The sequence below is a fragment of the Meriones unguiculatus genome, chromosome 3 (assembly GCF_030254825.1).
Source record: "Meriones unguiculatus strain TT.TT164.6M chromosome 3, Bangor_MerUng_6.1, whole genome shotgun sequence".
Classification (NCBI taxonomy): Eukaryota; Metazoa; Chordata; class Mammalia; order Rodentia; family Muridae; genus Meriones; species Meriones unguiculatus.
This window is the reverse complement of record NC_083351.1, coordinates 19,919,467-19,940,748: the sequence shown is the minus strand read 5'-3', so window position 1 is coordinate 19,940,748 and position 21,282 is coordinate 19,919,467. Positions and strand designations below refer to the sequence as shown.

Below are 21,282 nucleotides of genomic sequence, written 5' to 3'. Positions count from 1 at the left end.
TCCGTTCACAAGACCTTTCCTTCCTTAGCCCTTGAATGCTCTCAATCTCAGTGGTGCTTTTTAGAGTTTTCTTTATTCCCCTGCCGTGGAGTATAGCAAAAGAGCCATCCTCTTTATCAGATCACAGAAGAAAGTAGTGGGGAGGAGTAGATACCCCTGAGAGTCTAGCCACACATCCTAGCCGCTTGTACATAATTCTACCCTAATTACACATGGCCTCCGGATCTTGGGTGGCGCCAAGGTGATAGGCTTAGAGAGCTTCACGGCAAGATGGAGGACTCCAGCTTGCAGCTAAAGCAGTGGTTCTCAACCTGTGGGTCACGACCCCTCCAGCAAACTTCTATCTCCAGAATATGTTTACAATCCATAACAGTAACTCAATCACAGTTACGGAGTAGCAGTGAAAAAAATAATTTTACAGTTGGGGTCAGCACAACCTAACTGTACTGAAGGGTTGCAGCATGAGGAAGCTTGAGAACCACTGATCTCTAAGGAAGCCATCATCCATGCTGTGTGAAAGCTTTCCAGTGTGGCTATTTTAGGGTCACCCAGGCTCCAGTTGGTAACCCATGCTCTCTAAGTAAGCTTAATAAACTCAGTGGGCAGAGTGAACTGTGGTGGAATCAAACTTTGGTTCGTCATTGGGACCTTAGGAGGAGGAAACAGACCCTCTTAGCACCTCCCCAGAGATGCGACTCTTGAAACCCCGCTTTAGCTAATGATTCTGTCTCCTGGTCGGAACAGGCTGTGTAAGAAGCAAATTGTTCTACTCCGTTTTCAGTGTGCACTGAGCTTAGAATTCATCAGAATTATGGGTGAGTGGGAGCAGCTGGGACTTGCTGGTCTCAGAACTCAGGAAGTGGGAGACCACAGGTAGCCATCTTTGTAACTGAGCCCATGGTCAGAAAAGAGGGTGGTCTTAAGCCCTGTGGTGGTTTGACTAGGTATAGTCCCCATAGACTCGCATGTTTGAATGCTTGGCCCATGGGGAATGGCACTCTTTTGGAGGGGGTGTGGCTTTGCTGCAGGAAGTGTGTCACTGTAGGGGTGGGGCTTTGAGGTCTCCTATGCTCAAGCTCTGCCCAGTGTGGAACACAGTCTCCTTCTGCTGCCTTTCAATCAAAACGTAGAACTCTCTGCTCCTCCAGCACCAGGTCTGCCTGCATGCTGCCATGCTTCCCAGCACGATGACAATGAACTAAGCCTCTGAAACCATAAGCCAGCCCCAACTAAATGTCCTTTGGAAGAGTTGCCATGGCCATGATGTCTCTTCAAAACCCTAACTAAGACAAGCCCCAAATTAGATCGTGATTTACACTCTCAACCAAAAGGATGAGGAATTCAACAAGTGGACAAATCCCAGCTACGGGGAAGAGAGGAAGGAATTTCCCACTATCCAGAGACTTCAAAAACCACTGTCTTGCATCCACTCAGCACGCAGCCCTTTTCGTGTTCTCTCTATGCTGGCATATATTAAAAGCTGCCTCATTTTCACTAGTCTCTTGAATTTATTATTTTCTTCTTGTGGGCCTAGGATCACTCCCCATGCCTCTCCTTCATTAGTGGACCAGCGTGTTCACAGGAGAAGGGAAACAACACTCTACAAAGGTGTCTGCTTCAAAGTGCATCTCTCAACCGGCGCCACACCTGAGCCCTCACTAAGCCCTTCCACCCTTTAATTAGGTTATCTGCTTGCAGGTGATGAGCTGTGCAGTAAGACTGGTTAATTCCACGGATAAGGCCACTATTCGGTTTTCTCTGTTGTGAAGAAAGCTCTTTGAGAAGGAGCTATTTCACATAGACTGCCGCAGTGCTGTGAGCGGATCCCAGGTACATGAATCGTGGTGTGCACATAGACATCACCGTCAGGAACAGCAAATCCAGAAAATTATTTTATCCTGGTAAGAAAGAACCTTTGTCCCTGGGTGACGGAACAAGCATAGTGAAATCAGCCTGACACCAGGGAGCTGGCTGGCGCAATCCAAGCAACGAGGCAAACCCTGGGCTCCCATTATCTCTTCTGTTGGGGTTTTGAGTGCCTGGTGGTGGCTGTGTCCAGAGCAGCCCTTGATAAAGGGGGGTGGGGAGAGGTTGCGGTTTGGAGAGCATGCATATCATACGCCCCAACAAGAGTCTTTTGATTCACGGGGGCTCCCTCCCCTCCCCCAGCCAAGAACAGGGACATCAGGGTCAAGAAGTTAGATGGCAAATACAGAGCCTGTCCTCACTCCAGTAGAAGCCCTTCAGTGAACACCAGCTTAGAACACGAGAATTTCCTTCACACCATACCTTGGGTCCCTTCGGTGGGGTGACTGTATTCCATTTTATCTTTTGGGTGGTTTACGGAAGCAGACCAGACTTGGTATTTCATTCTTCAGTCAGTTGGTGATGAGAAACTCCACACAAAGATGTGAATTTGGGGAAGAGGAGGCAGAAGTGGATGCTAAGGCGTTTGAGCCATCAATTCTTACGTAAGCTTCCAGTCTTGCCAGAGGGGGGTCCTTCAGCATCATTCCCAGAGGATGAGAAAGGACCGCTGCCCTTTATAAGGTTATAGCTAACCTTATAACCCATTGTTAAAGAGAATCCTAAAGGAGGGGCTGGAGAGATGGCTCGGTGGGTGAGAGTGATTGCTGCTCTTGCTTAGGACCAGAATTCAATTCCCAGAACACCATATGAGGTGGCTTATAGAAACCCTAACTCAAGCTCCAGAAGATTCAAACACTCTCTTCTGGCCTCTGCAGGCACCGGCACTCATGAAAAATGCCCCTGCACAGACACATTTATTATTATTGTTATTATTATTATTATTATTATTATTATTATTTTAAATAAAGAGAAAGAATCCTAAATGGATGCATGGGCTGTTTGGCTACCATGCTTTGACCTCTAGCCTCTACCTCATCAGGTAGCAAGCGAGATGCTACCAGAAGAAGATGTATTCTAAGTAAGGGAGGAAGTTTACTTTGAAAGCCTAGAGGCCTGTGCTGTGATTCATCTGTGAGGGCTTGCCACAGAGCATCCCTGCCTTCTGTGGGTACCTGAATCACCAGCGGCTCCCCTCAGTCACTAAAACCGAGAGATGAGGACTTGACTAGAGCCTTTTGCTATGATCTCCCCTCAAAACTCAAACCCTAATGGAAGTTTTATCAATAACTCAAGTAGCAAATACCAGGCTGGCGGTGTTGTACAAAGCCTAGGGTGCAGTCCGCAGCGCTGTACAAAAAGTTAACATACGCCGATGTATCACAGTTTGCCTCTGAAGCACAAACGCCTATCAAGTCCTGCATCCTTCACGGTTGGCAGCACCATTTGCAGCAACTTGACTTTCACGTCAGAGGACACATTTCCATGTTGTCCACACCTCTGAACCCTAGGAGTTCTCCATGACAACAAAGCCTCTGAGATCCTACGGAACTTGATTCCCAACTTCTTGTTCATGTGTTTTACCCCCCACTTATGGGGAAGGCTCAGCTTGTTATTGGTCTAATGTGCTGGTGTGAGGCTTTTAGATTCTTAAGGTGAGAATATTATGTATAGACGGTTTCATGGGAAGGGAAAGGCAAAGGGTTGGGGGCAGCACCAAGTAAAACTGGAAATGTACATTGTTGGCTCTTCCGGGTAAAAAAAATAACTGTTTCTCATAGCACGTGCGTGGGAAATGGTATAGAGAAAAATGCGGTAGGTAGACCAATGGCTACAAAGCATTGGGTACATTGTGCTGGCCCTGTAAAGGCACTGCAAGCCTGGCTAACAACCCTGATCTCGGGAGGAAAGGGGCCCACACAGTGAAAATATATCTAATGGTTCATTAAACTGGCACAGCAGCAAGCCATATTCTCCATACCTGTGGTTAGGGGACTGGGGAGACCTTCCAACCATTAACATCGCTTGCTGATCTTGGAGAGGATCCAGGTTCGGCTCCAAGCACCCACTTGGTGGCTCACAATTTTCTGTAACTCAAGTCCCAGGGGACCTGATACCTACTTCTGACCTCCGTGGGCATAGGGAGTGAGTATAATGTACACACACACGTGCAGGCAAAGACATACACACGTAAAACAAAATAATCAATCTGAAAAAGAACTTTAAGCAGCCATGGTTATGCCAATAGACAAATAGCAGCTCCAGCCTTAGCCAGAAATAAAAAGAATCTCTGCTTACAGTGGACAGCAGTGGGTGGGCAGGCTCATGGCTGCTCAAGGTGTGGAAAACTGGCTGAAGAGACACCTCGGCAGTTAAGAGCCCTTGCTCTTGTAGAGGACACGAGTCCAGTTCCCACCACCAACATGGCGGCTGACAACCGTCTCTAACTGTATTTCCAGGAGGTCTCATGCCCTCTTCTAACCCACCCAGGACCCGGGTGGGCACACGGTGCACATATATACATGCAGGCAAAACTTCTACACGGAAAGCAAAAATAAAGCAAATCTTCCTTTAAAAGATGTAGAAAATAAGATATGACAGATATGAGCCCAGCTCTAAGTCGCTTACACCACCACTAACACCACCCCTCTAAGGCTCAAGGACCATTGCAGAAAAGAGGACAGGAGTTGTGGGAAGGGCTGTGACACCATTACTTAACCAAACCCAATGATGGAGCTTATTAGTTCCCAACAACTGTGGTTACTGGCACTGGATCCACACAAGGCCATCCCTGCCAACAACCAGCCAGGGAAGGAGGACGGGGGCCCCCAGGGCCCAACCACTTGCCTCTGAACCACTGGCCAGCAATAGACTCTGGAGGTCTTTGGCTGTGTGCTGGACCCTCTTGACCCCAATGGACAGCTCCAAACCATATGGCCCTGGGAAATCTTGGTAGATCCAAAACTAAATGAATAGACGTGAGTGTGAGAGCATTTTTGTGGAGAGAAGGATCAGGACTAGTAAATCAGGAGGCAGAAGTGGGAGGCATGTCAGTATGCAAGATGCCTAAGTGTGAGATTGTTTATTAAAAAAATTAAGGTTTTTTTATTATCTGAGATAGCAGGAATGGCTGGAGTCCTCGCTTGAAGTGTACAATAATACAGTGGTTCTCTAAAATCCACACACACCCTGCCCAGGCCAAATAGGCAAGCTCCACGGGAGTGGGTCGGAATTCACTACTTCCAAATGCCAAGCCTTCATTAATCTCCGTGAGCCTCTGAGGGAGACAGACAGAGGGATCCAGTTCACAAGCGCAATACAGAGAAAAAGATCCAAGGACTTCTCAGGTTCTTTCTCTCATAATGGGCCTCATGAGCTTCATGAGTCAGAGACCCAAACCAGGGTTTCTTCCAGTGACCAAGCGTATCCATCATACGTGCAGAAACAGGAAATGACTAAACGCACACTCAAGCCGAGCATCTATCACTGAACTACATATGCTCCAGTGTCAGTACCTAGAAACCTCCCCAAAGGTGGAGGTGCCATCTTTCCCTGAGGGCAGTCTTTCTCATAAGGGACTACAGGACCCTGTGAGGGAGGATTTGAATAAGACAGATGGAGCATGATTACGGAACTTCCGCAGAAAGCTTTCCCAGGGGCTTGGCACCCACTCCAGCCGAGAGACTCTAGTTTACATCTGAGAATGGGGAGACAGGCCGCAACTCACACGTATGTGTTTCAAGTGAGGTGTTAGCTGGCGCCCTGCTAGAAGGTTGGCTGGTTCTTCCATATGTAAAGCAGACACTAATTCAGTGGGGCAGTCCGTCCATTTCTTTCCTTGGGACATGATGACTGGACAGTCACTGCCAAAGATCACAGTGAGCCCTGGGATATCCATGCTGCCATTCATAGGAATGCTCCCATCGGGCTCTCTCCTCCTCCTAATTCCCTAAGGCCTTAGTTATGAGTCTATCTTCTGGGGATTTTTATGTACCATAGTTTGGGGAGGAGGCTATGCATGTCAGTCCTGTTAAATGCCCCTCCAATACCTGTCTCTTTGAGCCTCTGGAACCCCTTCTTGAGTTTTGGGGCCTTTCCTCCACAGTACAACGCAGGGCATTATAACATCTCAACTGAATAAAATCCAAGCCACCTTCAGGGCCAAGTTTCAGCCAAGCAACCAAATAGGCGGTCAGAGCCAACTTCAGCTGTGGAATTAGCCAGCTAAATCCCTGATGCAGCTCCCTGGATTCAGAATGACTGTGCAGTCCCATCTTCCATCCTCAGGATGACCTCCACATGCATGCCATGACCAAGGATGACATCAAGTCTCGCCGTTAACAAACTTTTGCATCACTTCTGCTGTATAAGCTGTCAGCTCCGCTGTCTCAGTGTGCACTGCCCCCTTGAAGCAGAGTGGGATCTGGCCTTATTTATGGATGTAATAATAGTAACCAAGTGTCCTTGTGACCTGTCATTAAAAGGTCTGTCATCCCTTTCAAGGCATTTGCTCCATGTCAGATCATCACAGAATTTTCAAACAAAGGAAAATCAATCTTGTCAAACACACACAAAAAAAGTCATTTTTGTTGGCAGTGGGGGCAGGGGGCTCCACTGAGTGACTTGGGGATCCAGGAGTCTCCATCCCACTGAATCCAATCAAACGTCCCTACCCCAAGTGTGAGGGCTGAAGTCTTCCATGAGTCACCCCCAAATTTTCCCGCAAGACACTTGCCAGTGTGGTAAATTTTAATAACACAACCCACACAATCACAATTTTATGATTCATTTTCAGCAATATCATCCCTGTGGCTACATAAAATCAAAGATGCCACTGCTCTCCAGCTATCATCTAAGCTGAGAATTAAATGGCCTGGCTTTGTCACTTGCTTTCTAGAGGCTGTGTTCCAGTGCATTCATACATAGGGCATGTACATTCATGCACATACAGGTCATTCATGTATGTGCATGCACATACATGCCCCATGGTCACCATGACTGAAGTAATGGCCAAGTGCAGAAGTTACCAGGGCACCCAAGACATGTACTTCATTTGGCAATGAATCAAAGCTCATCACAGGTAATGACATAATTACACTGCCACCACGCTGTAGATTATGAGTCTCCGGTTTCCTGTTGGCAAGGAGCTCACCACGCTCAAGGCCAAGGGTACAATGAAATCAATCAAAGTCCCATCTGTTGGAGTCTGTCTCCTGGGACCTCCTGAGTCCTAGTCAGTATCAATTAGGAGCCAGTCAGGTGACAGAGCCCATCCATGATGATATGAACACGAACTTGAGAGCTCTTATATCAAGAATACTAATCCAGCAAAGGGCAGTCAGCCACTAAGGCAGTCACAGAGAGCCCTTAAAGACCCCGAGGCAGCAAGTGAGAAAAGCAGTTACATCTCTGCAAGGGCAAAGTGAACAAGAAACAGACAGAGGGGCCGGTGAGATGGGCGAGAAGAGAAGGTGATTGCTGCCAAACCCGATGATCGTGGATTGATCCCTGAGACCCACATGGTAGATGGAGAGATCTGACTATCACAAGTTGTCCTCCACACACATGCCATGGCAAGACATTCAGACACACACACAAACACAAACACATACATACATACATAAGTGCATAAATAAAGTTTTAGAAATTTTAAAGAATGGCTTCAGGAGATTACCCTCCCTCATTCAGCTGAACAAGGGAGACATACCACCGGAACACACAGCCTACGGTGGCTAAGAAATTGGCCAGGCCATGTAGGCTAGCCTGGCCTATACCAATGGCCCTCAGAGTGGGAGCATGATCCAAGCACGTATGTTTGATCTATAAAAGTGACTTCCAAGTGGAAACAGGGATATCTGGGGGACATCTAGAGCTGTCCCGTGGGTCACAGAGAAGATGGGGACTGGGTCTTGCCTTTGTAGAAAGGAAACAAAAAGGAGAGAAGAACCCGATCCTGGAAGGGAGAGCGAACCTCTCCTGCTGCAATCACCCTCGTATCCGTCTAGTGCCCTCTACTGACTGCCTCTAGCACTGCTCCCTCTGGCAAAACTCAAGGGACCAGCTCCAGAATCTCAAAGAGGAGCAAAGACGGTGTATTCAGAGCTCAGGGGTGATAAATTAGCAAATGGCACAGGGAGAGAGGCAGATGGGATGAAGCATGTGGGAGAGGGGCGGGGTGTGGAGGCTGGGGTTGGGGGTGGGCAAACAGTTATCAAGGAAGAGTCCAGAGAAGCAAGTTCTGTGCCTGGTTTGCCTGGGCTGGGGCCATCTCCATCTCGCCTGACAAAGAAAATGCCATCACATACCGAACACAGCTCAAGAGAGCCACATTGTTCCACTTTCGAACGAACAGAAAATAAAATTCCTGGACAGATTCCTTCTTCCCACCCCTGGGGATAAGTGGGAAGTGAGTTGAGACACATTTTATTTTCTTGAAAAGGCTCTCCCAGCTCCTCGGCTCCTGCTGAGTCAGGCTGCCCCCGCCATCTGCAGATCTGAGACCTCCAGTCATTCATTCAGCAACATTTTCTTCAGGTCTACAAGGAGCCAAACACTAAGCCCAGGAGAATGTTTGGTTGTCAGGCTCAGCTAAGCTGTCCCCTGCATCTGTGGCTAAGTATTCATGAGTATCAAGAATGCTGAGCCCTGAATGGGAGAAGTGTCCACAGACTGATGTGGTTCAGATCGAAATCTTCCACAATTTCTGCACCGATTACAAGAGCCATGGCTTTGAAGTCATATGACTAGAGTTCTAATCCTGCTTAATTGTGTGCTGCATGACCTGAAGCATTCATTGACATGTACACTCACGAGCACACAGAGACACACACACAAAGGATTTTTTTTTTCCCCAAAAGTAAGTAGTCAGTGTTTTATTCCCCAGGGATCTCGGGGCCAGAGCCTCTTGACCTCCACTAAGTTAGACTCCATCCTAGACTGAAACTCTCCTAAGTGAAAAGTGCCTTTACCCCACCTGACCTCCCTACTGTAACAGCTAGCAACTCGATTCCCGGGAGTATGGCTGGCTCACCCTCTGGTCACATGACCGCCCCCCAGCATCGCTGGAGAGTGCACAGCAGTGTATCAAAGACTAGTGAGATAACTCAGCAGATGAGGATGTGCTCTTCCAAGCCTGACGACCTGAGTTCCATCCCTGGGATCCATGTGGTAGAGGTGAGACTGACTCCTGCAAATTGTCCTCTGACCTCTGCACACATTCTGAGGTGCATGCACACCCACTCGTGTGCATACGTACATAACAAAAACATTAAGTTGAGCTATTGTAAACTAGGGACTGCCTATATTGTAATATATGTCCTTTATCAAAGAACAATTGTGTCAGTAAAGAGTGACCTATACTCAGTCTTTTTTAATATTTTGCCTCATAGCCAATCCTGCAAAAAGATACCACTATATTCATGGTGGAGTATTAGGGGGCCGTGCATGGCCACTTCCGGGTTAACTGTGAGGCCAAGAAGACCACCCTTGGCTTGTTGGTTCTGCAGCTGGTACTCTTTTCCATGCCTAGCCGGGCCCCAAGTCTTCTGAAAGGCTTTGCGAGCTCAGGCGATCAGACCCAGGCTTCCTTCCCTCCAAGCGCCAGGAATTCTGGAACACCGGCTTCAAGACAAGCCTTTTGTTAGACAATAGACACAGCGAGGGAAACATAGAAGCATCCCCTGTCCTCAAGGAGCTCAGCACTGAAGGGAACAAAGAAAAAAAGCAATGTCTGCAGCAGCCACAGCACACGGGCATCAGGTAGCTTTGGGTGTGTAACAAATCATCACCATACTTCCAGCATAGGAAACAGGTGTGTATAACCGCTCCTGGTTCCAGAAGTTGATCAGACAGCCTCTTCTAACCAGTCATATTTATACAACAGATCAGCTGGGCTGAAAGGTTGTCGATGGCCTCATCCGCAGGCCTGGAACCTAGCACTGACTTTAGGGGATGTTCCGTGTCCCCTCCAGGTGTTCTCAGCCATCCAGGAGGCTACAAAGGCTTCCTTCCTTCCAGGGCATTGTTCCAGGACAATGCAAAACTGAGTGCCTTGGGAGGGCTGGGATCTGAACCCTGCACTCTGCCATTTCCACCACATCCTATTGGTCCAAGCAAGTTATATTCCCTGGCTTGACACACATTTGAGTCCATCAGGTAAGGCTTTATAGGTCAGCTCAGAAAGAGGAGGTGGGCGTCAGTCTAAAGGAAAGCCAGGTGGGCACTAACTGCACAATTATTCTTTTGAATTACATGTATACATGTATGTCTGTACACATGAGTGCAGGCGCCCTCAAAGACAAGGGTTCCCCCAGAGCTGGACTGACAGGTGTTGTGACAACTGGCCTGAGCCATCTCTCCTCCACCCCATAGTGAGTTTTTTTAGCTCAGACTTGAGGAAAACTGAATTGGGAGTCATTAAAAGAGGCTCCACTTTGGAGCTCACGTAGGTCAGGTGGCGTGAGAAGAGAATCCAGAGGAGACCAGATTTGTGTAAGGAGGGGGAACACAGAACAGGGAGTGTCCAGTCTGAGGGCACACACACAGCAAGCTGTGACAGAGCCGAGAATGACCCAGCCCCCCCACCCCCACAAAGGAGCCTGAGGCTGGGACTGGGCGGGCCCAGGACAGCTGTGCGATCATGTCTCTCCCTGTCCCGTATCTACCACAAATTTAGCTACTGAACCTTTTCAGCCCCCATCGCCAGCTCGGCAGATCACAAGATGGTTCCCATTTGCAGATGAGAAAATGAAGCCGAGATGGCTGCTGGCCCACATTAGGGACCCCAGAGGACTGGCCTGGGATCTCTCTGCCTGATGCCAAAGGCTGAACAACAGAGCTGACCTCGGCCCGGCCCCCCCAGGGGGGGGGCTGGCCAGCAGCTTGACACCTCAAGAGGAAGCCCCACTGCCTGAGGAATAGCTTCAGAAGCCTCTGGGCATACCTGGATTGGGTTGAGGGGGGAAGAGCCACTTTACTGTGGGAGTTACTGTTCCGTGGGCTGCAATCTTGGACCAAACAAAAGAGAGAAAGGGAACGGAGGGTCTACACCCATCACCATCTGCTCCTCTATTTTAGGGGGCAACACATGTCCATGTGCACACATGCAGAGGCCAGAGGACATCTGGTGACTTCCTTTATCGCTGACACATTGATCCCTGGAAACTGGACCTCCCTGCTAACCTGAAGCTCACCCTCTTGGCTAGGCTGCCTGACCAGTGAGCTCCCAGCATTGATTGGTCTTCACACTCCAATGCTAGGGTTACACACATGTGCGGCCATGGCCAACTTTTACGTGGGAACTGAGGAATTAAACTCTGGCCTTCAAGCTTGCACGGCAAGCCCTCTTACCCGGTAATCCGTCTCCTTAAGCCCTACCCTCTGCTTCTTGAATGCAAATGCTTTATAACCAGCCACTTCGAGCCCCTTCCCCCAAGCCTTTCCCGCTATGATGACTAATCTTGGTTGCCCATGTGACACACCTGGGAAAGGGGAACTTCAGCTGAAGAATCAGCTCCATCACCCTGGCCTGTGGCCATGTCTGTGGGGAACAGTTTTTGTTTCACGGTTGATATGGGAGGCCCCAGCCCACTGTGGGCAGCACCGTTCCCAGGCAGGTGGGCCTGGGCGATGTGAGAAAGATAGCGGAGCCTGGGTCTAGAGCAAGCCAATGCATGGTGTTCCTCCTTGGTTTCTGTCATAGGACCCCGCTCTGAGTGAGTTCCCGCCTTGGCTTCCCTCTATGGCGGACTGCAGCCTGTAAGGTGAAATACATGCTTTTCCCTCCGGCTTGCTTTTGGTCATGGTGTCTATCGTAGCAACAGAAAGCAAACTTGAACACTCACTGTAGTTGCCTGTAGCCTTGAACTGTAACCCAGAATAAGCCCTTCCTCCCTTAAGCGGCTTTTGTCAGGTACCGAGGCTGAAGAAACAAGGAAGGTCCCATAATACACTGGGTGAAGGCAATAGGACCTCCGTGGGAGGACTCTGAGTGGTGCCCTGGGCCATAGCTCTGCTGTCTGGTGAACAGAAAAGCCCAAACAAGCCTAGAATGTAAGCTTCTGACCCACACTGCAGCAGGAGGCTGGGCAGAGAATCAGGCACCCTCCGGGCTGGTTGGCATTCAGAGAGCACATTTATTTACAAAGCGCTTTACAAACCTTACACCTCCCCACAGCCCCCTGTGAGGTAGGTCAGTAGTCATATCTACAGTTTACAGATGGGGAAATTGAGGCACGAAATGGGGGTGTGGCCTACCCCATTATAAAGAGAACTTCCCACCCTCCCATCAAAAAATAACGACAACCAAAAAAAAAAAAAAAAAAAAAAGCACTGGTCCTCCATCCCATCGCACCCCTTCCTCCTCTGAACTCTAGGAGCTGTCATCAGCCCTGCTCTACCCTGCCCCAACCCAGTGGCGGCCTCACCAAGAGCCACAGGGACCTCAACCCCCAGGGGCTGTGCTTCAGCCTCGTGGATTGGCACAGGCCCTGGGTAAGCAGGGCCGAGCCGTGGAGGCCGGTAGGGTAGGGAAGAGGGAGCTGAAGTGGTATCATTCTGCATATTCCGGACCAGGCAGGGATGGAGCCCAGGAGGGAGGCACAGGTCCTGTCGCAGGAAGCTCAGAAGCAGAAGTAGGGCAGCATGGCGAGCAAAGCACCCCTGGGTCTGCAGGGGCAGTGGGATGGAGAACAGAGCTGCAGGATAGTCAGCATGTCCCATTGGCAAGACAGGGGAAGAGTCCCAGCTTCTTCAGGACTCCCAGGAGCTAAGCCAGGTGGGACTCAGGCCCTGCCAAGCCCCAGTGAACCTCCGCCACGTGCAGAGGGAGGAACACTGGGTGCAAACCTTGGACACACACACACTCTCTCACACTCTCTCACTCTCTCTTTCTCTCTCTCTGCAGGCTCTCATTCTTTTCTTGCCAAGGAGTGGAATGAAGTGGAGGGGCCTGGCCTGGGGTCCCTAGCACTGGCTGCTCTGGCCAGTGTCACTGTCCCAGGCAGGCTTCTCTGCACAGGTCTGCAGGGCCCTCTGGAGGTGGGGCTGGCTGCAGTCTTGCAAAGGTCCTCCTCGGCCTGCAGCCTTCCCCTGGGGGTCGCCAACATAGTGCATCGTCCACTCCAGTGTTTTCCCTGTGGAATTATGGCTGAGCAAAGTTGGGGCCAGAGGCCCTCCTCACCAGTCCGGGTTGACAGGCCACACCCTGGGTGCTCAGTGCCCCAGGCCATGCGCCTGCTATCTCAACTCCAGAGCCTCCAGGTACTCCAGGGCGACATCGTAGCAGAAGTGATATTGATCCTGGGGAAAGAGAGCACCTTGAGCCCTGGCCACCCTCCGGAGAAAGGGAAATGAGGATGGCGTGCTAACAACCCAGGACTGGGATGGAGGCCCAGAGTTGGGGACTAGATAGGAGTAGGTGGGCGCCGAGGAACCTGGTGGGGCTTCGGTGGGGCTGCCGTGGCTGTGCTTGGGACACGGCTCCTCACCATAGTCTCCACCATATTGGGCTTGTAGTTCCGAAGCGTTTTGGCAGCAAAGAAAACATCCACCAGGCCGTGACAGCGGATCATCTCCAAGACCGTGGCACAGGCGCAGAAGGTACCACTACGGCCACCCCCATTGCTAAAGAAAACACAAGAAGAGGTGTGGGGCAGGACCTGGGAACCCAAGGATGGAGCTAGGTGATCAAAAGGCAGGGGCAAGCTCAGAGAGGCCAAAGGTGGGGATGACACTAAGAGCCACCGTAGGGTAGATTAGGAAGATGAGAGAGATAAGAAGTGGGGCCCAGAAGCCAGCCCTAGGACCAGAAGCTTAAGGGTTGAGACTGACATCCAAAACTGTGTATCCTGACAGAAGATATCCTCAAAAACATAGAAAGGTCCAGTCACACTTCAAGTGACAGAGAAGGCTAGCTCAGAGGCAAACAGACCCTAGAGCAAGATGGAAAATGGGAAGCCCAGTCAGGGCCCACGGTACAGACACACAGGCCAAACACAGGCCCTGAGCCCAGCCTGTGGCCACCAGCGTCCTCTCCTCCTCTTCCCACTGGGGGCCTCTGTCAGTCTCCAGCCCTTCACCCACCCTCCTACCAGGGAGCACTCACAGACAATGCACCACAGTGCGCCCGTCCCCGCTCTCCGCCTGCCACTTGTCCACCTCAGCCAACAGGTGGAGGAAGGCCTTCCTGGAGTCAGGCGTGTCCCGATAGGCAGACCAGCGAAGGAACTGGAAGTGCCGGACGAGCAGGTGGCCCTCCTGCAGCTGGAGGCACAGCAGCCGGGCCGAGAAACATGAACGCAAAGGTCACTGCAGCCCCTGACGACCTTGAGAGGGTCACTAAAGGTAGCCCTGGCCACCACCCGGATTCTCGCCCCTTGGCTCCTCAGGGCACTCACCCGAGAAGTGTTCTGTACCCGGAACACTCGGGCCACCAAATCCTCGTTTGCTGTGCCAGACACAAACTCCACCTCCATAAGGCCATACTGCTGCCGGCCAGGCTCTGGCCAGTACTGCAGACAGGGCTGGGACACGGAGAGAAAGCTGAGCAGGGCACAGCCAGTCCCCACCCCAGTGCCAGCTCTAGGGGTTCCACCCTGGCTCAGCACCTGGCTCCAGACTCCCCTGCAGCACAGCCGTCTCTCCAGCACTCCATCAGAACACAAGGACAATTTCCATGCGAGTTACATTCTACATGCGTGTGTGTGTGTGTGTGTGTGTGTGTGTGTGTGTGTGTGTGTGTACTTCTGCATCACGCTACCTTTCTCTGGGAAGAGGCAGGCAACCTATCCCAACAATGCCACTTCCTTGCCATCTCTGAGCTCAGCTGCAGCTCAGAGGTAGGACATCCCCTGATGCTATAACACAGCTTCATTTCCCACGCTGCCCCTGTGGACCCCACTAGAGATGGGAGAGGGGCAGGAGAGGCCCCCTAAAGCCTCCATCTAGACGCCACTGTCAACTGTAAGTGAGACCAAGTGTGCACAGCAGTCCTTGGCTCACTAAGGCACAGGTGCTCCCTAGAATGCAGCGAGCTGGCTCTGTCGGAAACCCTTGCTTACAGATTAGGAAACCAAGGCCCCAGGAGCGGAGCTGGGCCCCTGCTCCCCTAGTTGGGGACGGCGCCTGTGAATGCACTGAGGAGGCCCTGGCCAGCCTCACCCAGGCGGAGTTGGACTGGTTGAGCTGGTTGAGCATGACGATGGAGGTGCAGCCATAGTCGTAGACCAGCCGCCAGAAGTCAGGGGTGGTGCTCTGCAGCGGATGCAAGGTCACGATGAAGGCCGAGTTTCTCGTGTAGCTCTGCAAGGGGAAAGGGCACTCAGCAGAATCCTCTGATGGCCGGCACCGGCACCGGCACCTCCTAGAAGCCAGTACTTACACAGGGGGGAACCACCCCAAAAGGACCCTGGCTGACCCCTTCCCTCCGGCATCTGTCAGTCCCCTGGCATGCCGGTCCCACTGCACGTGGCCAGAACCAGCAATCGAGGCTTCAGGGACCCAGGAGGGACCAAGGCTGTCCTGCAGCTTTTCCTCCCAGCCGCCCATTCCCACCCATGACTTTCCCTCGCTAGATACTCTGCACATCAGACCAGCTCTCCGGTCCCAGGATACAGAGAGCACAATGAGGTAAAAATCGGGGATAGAAAGGAGGTCACGAAATCCTGAGCTTTCCTCCCAAGCCATGATCCTCCACAGGCCCAGACACCCAGCTAAGCCATCTAGCGGGCACACGCCCATGCTCACACGTGGCACTGGACAGAGTAATGGTGACTGGGAGCCTCTCCCATGTGTCTCACTTCAGGCACACCAAGGAGCCCACAGGCAACACCATTGTACCCCTCATAGGGTCTTGTGCTGTCCTGCTGAGGGGCTCTGGGCCATGCACTAGGCCACAAAAAGCCTTACTTCCTTCAGACCAGCTTGAGGGGCTCGGCTGTCTCCTCCCTATGTAGAGGTCTCCAGCTGTGCTGTGCCTGGCCTGGCTCCCTTCACTTATTCCTCCCCTGATCATCACTGCCCTTGGCTTTTTCCTCTCAGCAACATGTGTTCTCGCTGCCTCACTCCTTGTCCCCCATCACGGCCTGTGTCGGATGTGTCCAGGAGGGCAAGTTAGCCTGGCAGAGGGCCCACGACACACACAGCCTATGTGGCTGTATATGTAAATCCTCTCCCCTGCTTTCGATAACATTTGGTCCTCCGCCTGTCTGGCTCCTGGACTTCTCTCTCAACTGGCTTTAAGGGGGCAGAAGAACAGGAGAGATACTCACAGACTCTCCCTTCTCAGAGAGTGTCATCCCCAGTCCCCAGTCCCCAGCACCCATATCCTACTCTGCTTGCGATGCCCAGTAAAGAAGGTGAAGTCCCTTGGGCCAGGGTCAGGAGATGGGTCTGCTGAATGGTCCCTGGGCCCTCTGGTTACAGTTAGAGAAGGGCCAGGAGTCAAATCAGCACTGCAGGCCAGGTCCTGGAGCTGGGTACAGCCCCCAGCTCCCCAAAACAGACTCCTCTGGCTCTAAATAGCAGATATCAAGTCCTGATCTTAAATCCTCAAGGATCCCCACCCAGCATCCTCATATCACTACCCCTACCCCAGGCTGTGCTGGGAATGGCCCTGGAGACAACCCTGCCTGAACTCCACCACCCAGATCTGTGCTGACGCTGACTGTAAGACCTGAAAGGAAACATTGGACGTCCAAGGTGGAAGGCTGATAGGTGGCCCATGGGCCTGTCTCACGGAACGGGCATTGGAGTGGGGTGGGAGGTATGGCCCTCTACCCCTCAGCTCTGCTCCACTGACTCCTGGGCCCTCCCAAGAGGGGGACCTCGGAGCCACTGCAGCCTTGGGCTCTCACATCAGTCAGGGCGGCATTGATGTAGTTGTTGGGGTCCCCGTCCGTGGAGATGAGGAAGGGCAGGCAGCGGTCCGGCGGTAGCACGTCCATGCTGCGGTTCTTGTCTCGGTTCCGGGGCAGCAGAGCGATGCTGCATTCCTCCACGTCCAGGGGCGGGGTGACCGAGTTCAGCGTCTGCAGAGGCGGGGATGAGGGCTGAGCATGGCCAGGGCATTCAAGGCCTCCTCGCAGCTTCACAAAGGGCCTTAGGTTAGATAATTAACCCTGTGCTCTGGATGGAGGAAAGAGGCCCAGAGAGAAAGAAGTTAGGGAGCCAAGCTGCCTGTCACCAGGCCATGTAGGGCCCTGACTGAGCTTTGGGATGAGCACCTGTCCCCATGAGCTGCTGTGGCCTTGAATAAGTGACTTACTTTTCTCACTTGTTAAATGGGAATATGATATGCCTTTTCCACGGGGCTTTCTAGAAGGCCAAATGAGATCATGGCAGGCACTGAGCAGAGCCTGATGCACAAGGGCTCAGTGTGTGGCAGGCCTGGCGAGGACAATCATTAGCTTGTCGGTGCTTTCAAAGCAAGCCTGAGCCCCACCTCTTCCCTAGAGCTGACCCCAGGCAGAAGCTTTGGTCACAGCTCTCTCTAGACAGAGTGCCACCCTGAGCACCTGGCAAAGATTCTAGCCAGGGCTGTGCCATCTCTACACCACACCTTCAGGCTTCAGGCACACATCCCTTATTCTTGGAATCTCTCCCAGGACCTCAAGTCTGTCATGCTCCCCAAAGCTGATACCGTTCTCCAGGAAACACGATCCACATTCCCCAGGCCATCCTGTGCTGGCTCCAGAACATGCCAGCTGGCAGGTGCCATATGGCTGAGGAAACGCAGGAACCCTGAGTGGAGGGAACCTCTGGCTCTCTGGCACCCAGAGATCAGCATGTTCCTCTGGAGAGAAGCCTGCAGCGTGGTGAGCCTGGACCCACCCAAAACAGACCGCCAGAACCTAGGACTGTCATGGGTCTAGCATGAGGATCCAAGTTCAACCACAAAACCCATGTTTAAAAATTAAAAATAAAGCCGGGCACAGTGGCACATGCTTGTAATCCCAGCACTCAGGGAGGCAGAGGCAGGCAGATCTCTGTGAGTTCAAGGCCAGTCTGGTCTACAAAGAGAGTCCAGGACAGCCAAGGCTACACAGAAAACCCTGTTTTGTAAAATCAAAGATAGATAGATAGATAGATAGATAGATAGATAGATAGATAGATAGATAGATAGATAGATAAATGAAAATAAAAATGAAGAGTTTGTTCCCTGCTTGGTGGCACAGACTTGTCATGGGAGAGGGAGATAGGCAGAACCCGCAGACCCCCAAACACCTAAGATTCGTTAGCCAGCCAGCCTGGGTTAGTCAGTCAGCCTGGGTTACACACTGTGAGAGACTCTGTCTCAAAAACAGACCATACCTGAGGACAGCACCTAGGTTGTCCCCTGCCACCACCCCAACACACACAGCGCTGAGCTGGTGGCACACGCCTGTAATCATAGCACTAAGAAGGTAAAGGCAGAAGCATCGGAAACTCAAGGTCATCTCTGTCTACACAGCAAGCTCAGGACCAGGCTGGGCTACATAAGACACTGTCTCAAAAATGAAACAAACAGAAAGCAGCCGAACCAAGTGCTGGAAGCACCCTGCTGTTTGAGGGTGCCGTCCTCCCAGTCCAGATAGCCATTTTGATCTCAGCATTAGGAGCAGGACTCCCTCTCCCCAGCAGGGCCTCCTGCTCTCTGTCTGACTTCATCTGGAGAGTGTCTCTAGACCTAGACACCCCTAAGCACATTTGATAGATGGCCTTTGACACAGCTCCCTGCTAGCTCTCCCCTCCCTGTGCCTTAGGATAATAGGTTCTGTGTCCTTGTTCATATGATAGGAGTGTGCTGTTTAAAGCAAAGCAAGCATCCTTGAAGTGCCTAGTTCTAACCAATTACGTACACCCATCCTGGGAGCCCTCCACCCACTCCCTAAGGGGTACACAGCCTTTGTTCCCCAGATTAAAGTTGAGCTATCCCCCTGAAGTGGTTCCCGGACTGGCCATCCTCCACCGTGCTCATGGCCTTCCAAGTCCTGTGTCTTACCCCCTGCTCCTCCTGCCTTTGTGGGCTGGTGGCCAACAGCCCCCCAGGGAGGAGGAGAACACCAAGGATGGGCAGAGTGCAGCACTGTCGCTTGAGTCCCTGGGTCCAGCTACACTGAGGGCACCTCCACACCTCACCGTTGCCGGAGCCCCAGAGCTAGGTTCTCAGGAAACCAGGAGAATCCCATGGCCACATGCCTGCGGGACAATGGGCACTTCCTTTTTCCCTGGGTGGCAAAATGAGGGCTTAGAGAGGTGAAGTGACTGGCTCGACTCCTCACAGCTCCTCAAGGTACGCCAGGACCGGAACCCACATGTACCTGACCCCAAAAGTCTGGGGTCACAACTGCCCTCACACGTGTCCTTTCCAGTCGCCCAGCTCTGTCCCTCCAGCAGGGTCTCAGGCCAGTCCTTCCTGCTTAACCCTTGATAGCCAGGGCACTCACACACACCACACCTATATCCATACACATACACACACAACTCCTATACACACACTCACACAACCCACACCTACTCATACAACCCCTACCTAGACACACACATACACACACACTCACACACCCTGCACCTACCTACACACAAGCACCCAAACCCTACTCCTATACATATACACACCCAACCCTGTATATACTCACACACCCCACTCCTATGCACACGCACTCACACACCTCACACCTGCGCACACATCCCCATCCCCCTCCCGTACCTGGAACTCTTCCCGGAGCTGAGAGGAATTGCTCTGGGGGTCAATGCGGATCATCTCCCTGTAGGTCGCCTTGAACTCGTTGACAGGGATGGTGGTCTCCCCACACAGGCAGGCCTCCAGGATCGCATCGTGGATGAAGATGTATTGCTCCTGGCACGGGAGATGAGAATGTAAGCGTGAGGAGAGAAGGGGACTGGAAGCTGAGCTCTGCAGAAGATGAAGGACAAGCAGGCAAAGGCTGAGGCCCGGGGGTCAGCTGAGTCCAACCATCACCTCAGCTCATCTCTATGGCATCCCAGGAACATTCCCAACATGGCATCTGAGTGGTGAGGGGACAGTCCAAGGTCCCAGATCTAGTGAGCACACAAACCCTGGTACATGTGACTCTAGATTCCCTCCCCATCTGACACACACCTTGAAGTGAAGTCTGGAGAGACCTAAGAGACCCCACTCCCACCCCCGCACGCCCACCGGCCGCCATGTTGGAAACGGCCAGGGAAGGAAGGGCCTAGGATGCCCTAAAGATACGTTTCTCCAGCTCTGAGCTCCATGATAGAAACATTGAGACCTAGAGGGACGGGAGAGGTCGAGGACAGGCTGCTCCGAACCTCGGTCTGGATCATGTTGACCCGCCGGGAGCAGAGGGTCTTCACGCAGTTGTAAATGTCCACGACACCCTCACACTCAGCCATGTCCAGCATCACATCCAGGACGATGTAGCAGCCTGTGCGGCCAGTGCCTGCACTGAGGGGAAGAGAAGGCCACAGCCACCTCAGAGCCTTGGCTCGGGGGCTCCGCACCAGGGTACCTGCCACATCTAGATAACTTAGGGGCCAGGATCACTCCAACAAGGAGGGGCCGTGGAGCAAAGGCCGGGTTCCCTGTCATGTGCCAGAGGACACGGATGGAAGCAAAGAACAAGACCTGAGGAGGAAACAGACAGAAAAGGAATCGGGGGACACGGACGTGAGGCTGGCTCAACTTAGCAGCCAAGACTAGGGGAGAGGGATGGGAGGATGGGAGGTGATGCTCAGAGTTCAAGCTGAGAACACATTCTGCCCCAGGATACCCCAGTCCCCTGCAGAGCCTTCAAAGCCCCACACACTCGCACCGGTCCACCTCCCCAGTGGAGCTCCAATGCTCCCAGGCCCTCTTCCCCAGCCTCACAGCAACGAGGCCAGCTTCCGTTAGAACACTTGAGCCGTGCTCCCTGTTTCTGTGGCTATCTCCCTAAAGTGCGTTCAACACCCATGTGTGTGTCGATGGGGAGGCGGGCTGAGAAGGACGCCACCAAGACTCCAGCTTCGAAGACGGCACCATCAAAGCGTCACCGCCCAGCTCAGGTCACACAAGCACCTCGGAAGACCCGAGCGGCCTCGGCCAGGGCTGAATGTTCACAAACGGCCATCCTGTCCCTGCGCGCGCGTGTGTTTGTGTTTGTGTGTGTGTGTGTGTGTGTGTATGTGTGTGTGAATGAGGAACTGCATTAAAGGGCCCGAGGGTTAGGAAAGTTGAGGAAACTCTGCCTTTGTGCTGCCATTTTATTTTAGCACCACTATTTCTGGTGAAAACTAGTGAAATGCCTGGCATCACCCTGGATTGTGACGCTGTACGGATGGACCTCACGCACTGAGGTGAAGGAAGAAAGTCACACAGCGGAGAGCTCACACCGACAGACTCAATTCACACCAAGTTCAAAACCGTGAAAGGCTTCCTACAGGGGAGAAGTC

At 52.2% G+C, this 21,282-nt stretch overlaps 1 protein-coding gene across 10 annotated transcripts in view; it reads right to left on the bottom strand.

Moving 5' to 3' along the window:
- Positions 1–6,597: 6,597 nt before the first annotated feature.
- The window catches only part of Ptpru (protein tyrosine phosphatase receptor type U), a 79,122-nt gene continuing 64,437 nt past the window's right edge, over positions 6,598–21,282 (bottom strand). For 9 of the 10 annotated variants that reach the window (XM_060379441.1, XM_060379446.1, XM_060379442.1 and 6 more), the window contains 8 exons: positions 20,161–20,296; positions 19,553–19,702; positions 16,719–16,892; positions 15,025–15,165; positions 14,262–14,387; positions 13,970–14,127; positions 13,353–13,488; positions 6,598–13,164 (listed from right to left, as the gene is read on the bottom strand). In XM_060379441.1, coding sequence (XP_060235424.1) covers positions 13,102–13,164; positions 13,353–13,488; positions 13,970–14,127; positions 14,262–14,387; positions 15,025–15,165; positions 16,719–16,892; positions 19,553–19,702; positions 20,161–20,296 — 1,084 coding nt within the window. In that variant the 3' untranslated portion in view covers positions 6,598–13,101. The remainder of the gene's footprint in view (positions 13,165–13,352; positions 13,489–13,969; positions 14,128–14,261; positions 14,388–15,024; positions 15,166–16,718; positions 16,893–19,552; positions 19,703–20,160; positions 20,297–21,282) is intronic. The other variant, XR_009590582.1, reaches the window with a different exon arrangement.